We start from the raw sequence: 3408 nt of genomic DNA, 5'->3' as shown, positions 1-3408 counted from the left end.
AAAAAGCCAGGAGAATATGCATTCGGAGAACAACGGGGCGGCGCCGCCTAAATCCTGTCTCGGAATGGGGTAGAGCATGAAAAGCGTACCCAATCTACACATCCACAGGATATTCGTGAAAAATGCTGGACAATCTGAAAGATCTGCGGTGATAAATACACAACTTAATGCATATTTATTGATGCAACCCTTCCGGACGGGAGACACGTATGTTACGCGACTACAAATGAAAATGGAATCTAGTGACATGAAAAAAAAGCAAATGAAGAGATGGATTTGTAACTCACCCTCGACTGTAGATGATGTAGTCGAAGAACGGAGGGATGCTCAGGGACCAACAACTCTGATGGCGATCACTCCATGGGGATTACCCTATTAATAAAGCAAACCAACCAACAAATAAACCAGTTTGCACAATCAACTTTAGTAGCAATTTCAAACGGCACAAGCAAGCGGAAATGGAGGTGTCCATACTCGAATACACAAAAGATGCCTAAACGAATGAAAACCTCGGACCGACATGATCGAACACACGGACGTCTGTACATGAAAAAAATGCCTTTATTCTGCTCAAGTAACAACTCAAGTGCCAAACTGGAAAAAAAATATTGGTGCCGTTGGCGCCGCACAACCCTCTTGAGGTTTCTCTCTTCTTCTCACACACACACACGGGAAGAAAATGTGTACACACGCAACCAATAGAACAAAACTATATAAGACAACTTTGAAGAGTGAGGACGTTTGGCTGCTGAGAGTCGAATTTTAAATTTCTAATTTTAAAGGTCTCCATGGAGCTCGGCCTCCAAATGCAATTTCCGAACATGAGTGAGGACGTTTGGCTGCCGAGAACAATGGAGACCGAAATTTTTTAAATTTCAAATTTCAAATTTTCTGTTTCAAAAAATTCTGAAAAAAATATGCATGTATATAAGGATGTAATCTACATGTGCGTAGAAATTCACGATGAAATACCTTGAATTGCGACCTGTACAAAAAAGACAAATTCATGGTCTAGTAGGATGAATAGTATCATGTGTTAAAAAGCTTTAGATTTGTCTTTTTTGCACAACCCATAATTCAACGTATTTCATCCTGAAAAATTTACGCACTTATGCATTATGCATTTGTCTATCTCTGTATTCTTTTTTTCATATTTTTTGGAAAAGTAGAAATATGATTTTTTATGAATTTTAAATTTCAAATTTAAAGGTCTCCATGGAGCTCGTCCTCCAAATGCAATTTCCTAACATTGAAGTATATCCTTTTTATTTTTTTAGTTTTATCAAGAACACTTGACGCTTACTGTTTCTTTCTCATTCTTTATTAGTCTAGCCAGTAGGATACTACATGCATACTTCATGTTAGGTGGGACTTGCAGCACGAGTGAGTCAATAATAAAGCCACTGGCTCGCTGGCTACTCCAGCATGAAATGAATCCACGTCACATGACAGCTGAGCTGATGAGTCATTCTTGTTTATTTATCTGCAAATTAATTTGTAAGAACGGGCCTTTTTATGGTGAAGCACGGGCATGAGGCGTGCGCCTGCCAATGTTGTCACGTAGCCGGCCGGTTATGGAATGCAACGCAAGAGTTACCAGTGCACGCCAGATCCATGCTTGCTTCAGCTACCCAACAAGAAAAGGAGGGAGATGGTTGGATGTGCAACCGCTTTCCACCGTTATCTGCTCAATGCCGTGACAGCAAAAACACACACCATCTTTTTCCCTTCCAGTTTCATCGTATCGCCGTTTCACACGCAGATCGCGTGGCGGAGAGCCTTGCGCGGCGATAGCGGCAATTTCGCCCCATCCGATCCTAGCATCTCTTATTTAAGCATACCATCTGCCTTTTCTCCCTCCAATAGAAGAGCTCGGTTCATCATCCACTACCCTCAACGGAACCATCACCCTCATCCACTAGCAACAGGAAATGGCGCATTTCTGGAGTGTCGCGGCGGCCGAGCTCACCGGCAGCCACCTCGACGAGGTCAAGCGCATGGTGGCGCGATTCCGTGAGCCTGTCGTCAGGATCCTGGCGGCCGGCCTCAGCGTCGGCCAGGTGGCTGCCGTTGCACACGCCAAGGACGCGGGCAGCGTCACCGTCGAGCTCGCCGACGAGGCGCGCGTCCGCGTCCAGGCCTGCAGCGACCGGATCGTCGACTCGGTGGCAAACGGCGGTGACATCTACGGCGTCACCACGGGCTTCGGTGGCACCTCCAACCGTCGCACAAAAGATGGGCACAGCCTCCAGGTCGAGCTTGTGAGGTGAGTATACAATTTTGCATCTCAACATCATGCGCATATTTTAGTACTCCTGCAATTTTGGCAGTAGACACTGCTAACAAAGGGAGGGACGGTACTGGGTTCGAGAAAATACATTCTCCCTTGTAGCGTGCATGTATCAGCCACTGGTTATCTTTGAGATTTGGATCCATGCATGCATCTGGTCGTTGTGTTGCTTAGTTAACCTTAATTTATGGCCCCTTTTTTCTATTAATTTTTGTCATAGCAATCGGAAGTCCTATTCTACTCCCGAGCTGAAATGGTCCCTGGTAAACAGTAAAATCATAAAAAATAGTAAACTAATTAGAAAAATCTGATTTTTTATTTATGATAAACTTCGACAAATGTTTTACATTCCTACCAAAATTCAGCACGAAATAACATTCGTGGAAGTCACGCGAAAAAACAAAATCAACAGTCCAAAATGTATTCAAAACTAGCATTTCTGGAGCATCGATTTTGTTTTTTTTTACCACGACTTCCACAAATGTTATTTAGAGCTGAAATTTTGCAAGCATACAAAACATTTGTCGAAGTTCACCATAAAAAAACAAATTTCTTTGAACTTTTTTACTATTTTTTCAATTTTACTGTTCGTGAGGGAGCATATGAGCCCGGGAGCAAAAACTCCATGTCCATCAGTCACTATTTCCCCGGACAACCTTTTCCCGTAGTTATTACGTGCAATATCTCTCCTCTCAGTCACAAATTAAAGTAGAGACGAGTAGTACTACACTCACTCAGGTTTTTTTTTCATATGATTTTAGAATTTATATTTGTTTCATCTTTTGAACCATAAGTTTGATTTACAATACATTTGCGTATTTATGTTCCTTGTGAAAAGAACATTGAAATAAGATCACTCTTGAATATATTTTCAAAAATTATAAAATTCAGATATGAAACGTGGAGAGAACTTACGAAACTGTAAAAAACTGATGTATCCTCTGCTGCAGTCAGACACTCGCCTAAGTTTGAAAAATCCTACCAAGTGGAGAGCAAACCTCCCACTCGGGGGCTTAGCTGCAGTTCAGCACTCGCCTAAGTTCTCCACGAAGAGACTTAGCTGCGGTCAGACACTCGCCTATGTTTGAAAAATCCTACCGAGTGGAGAGCAAACCTCC

The 3408-nt window shown here is 42.6% G+C and overlaps 1 protein-coding gene across 1 annotated transcript in view; it reads left to right on the top strand.

The window, feature by feature from the left end:
• Window positions 1-1463: 1463 nt before the first annotated feature.
• LOC123186745 (phenylalanine ammonia-lyase-like) overlaps window positions 1464-3408 on the top strand; it is a gene marked incomplete at its 3' end in the record, with an annotated part of 7576 nt that continues 5631 nt past the window's right edge. Inside the window, exon 1 of the mRNA XM_044598454.1 lies at window positions 1464-2266. Within this exon, the coding sequence (XP_044454389.1) occupies window positions 1932-2266 (335 nt within the window). The remainder of the gene's footprint in view (window positions 2267-3408) is intronic.

This window comes from Triticum aestivum, chromosome 2A, assembly GCF_018294505.1.
Source record: "Triticum aestivum cultivar Chinese Spring chromosome 2A, IWGSC CS RefSeq v2.1, whole genome shotgun sequence".
In the NCBI taxonomy this organism is placed as follows: Eukaryota; Viridiplantae; Streptophyta; class Magnoliopsida; order Poales; family Poaceae; genus Triticum; species Triticum aestivum.
The sequence above is the reverse complement of the archived record's forward strand: the minus strand, read 5'-3'. Positions and strand labels throughout refer to the sequence as shown.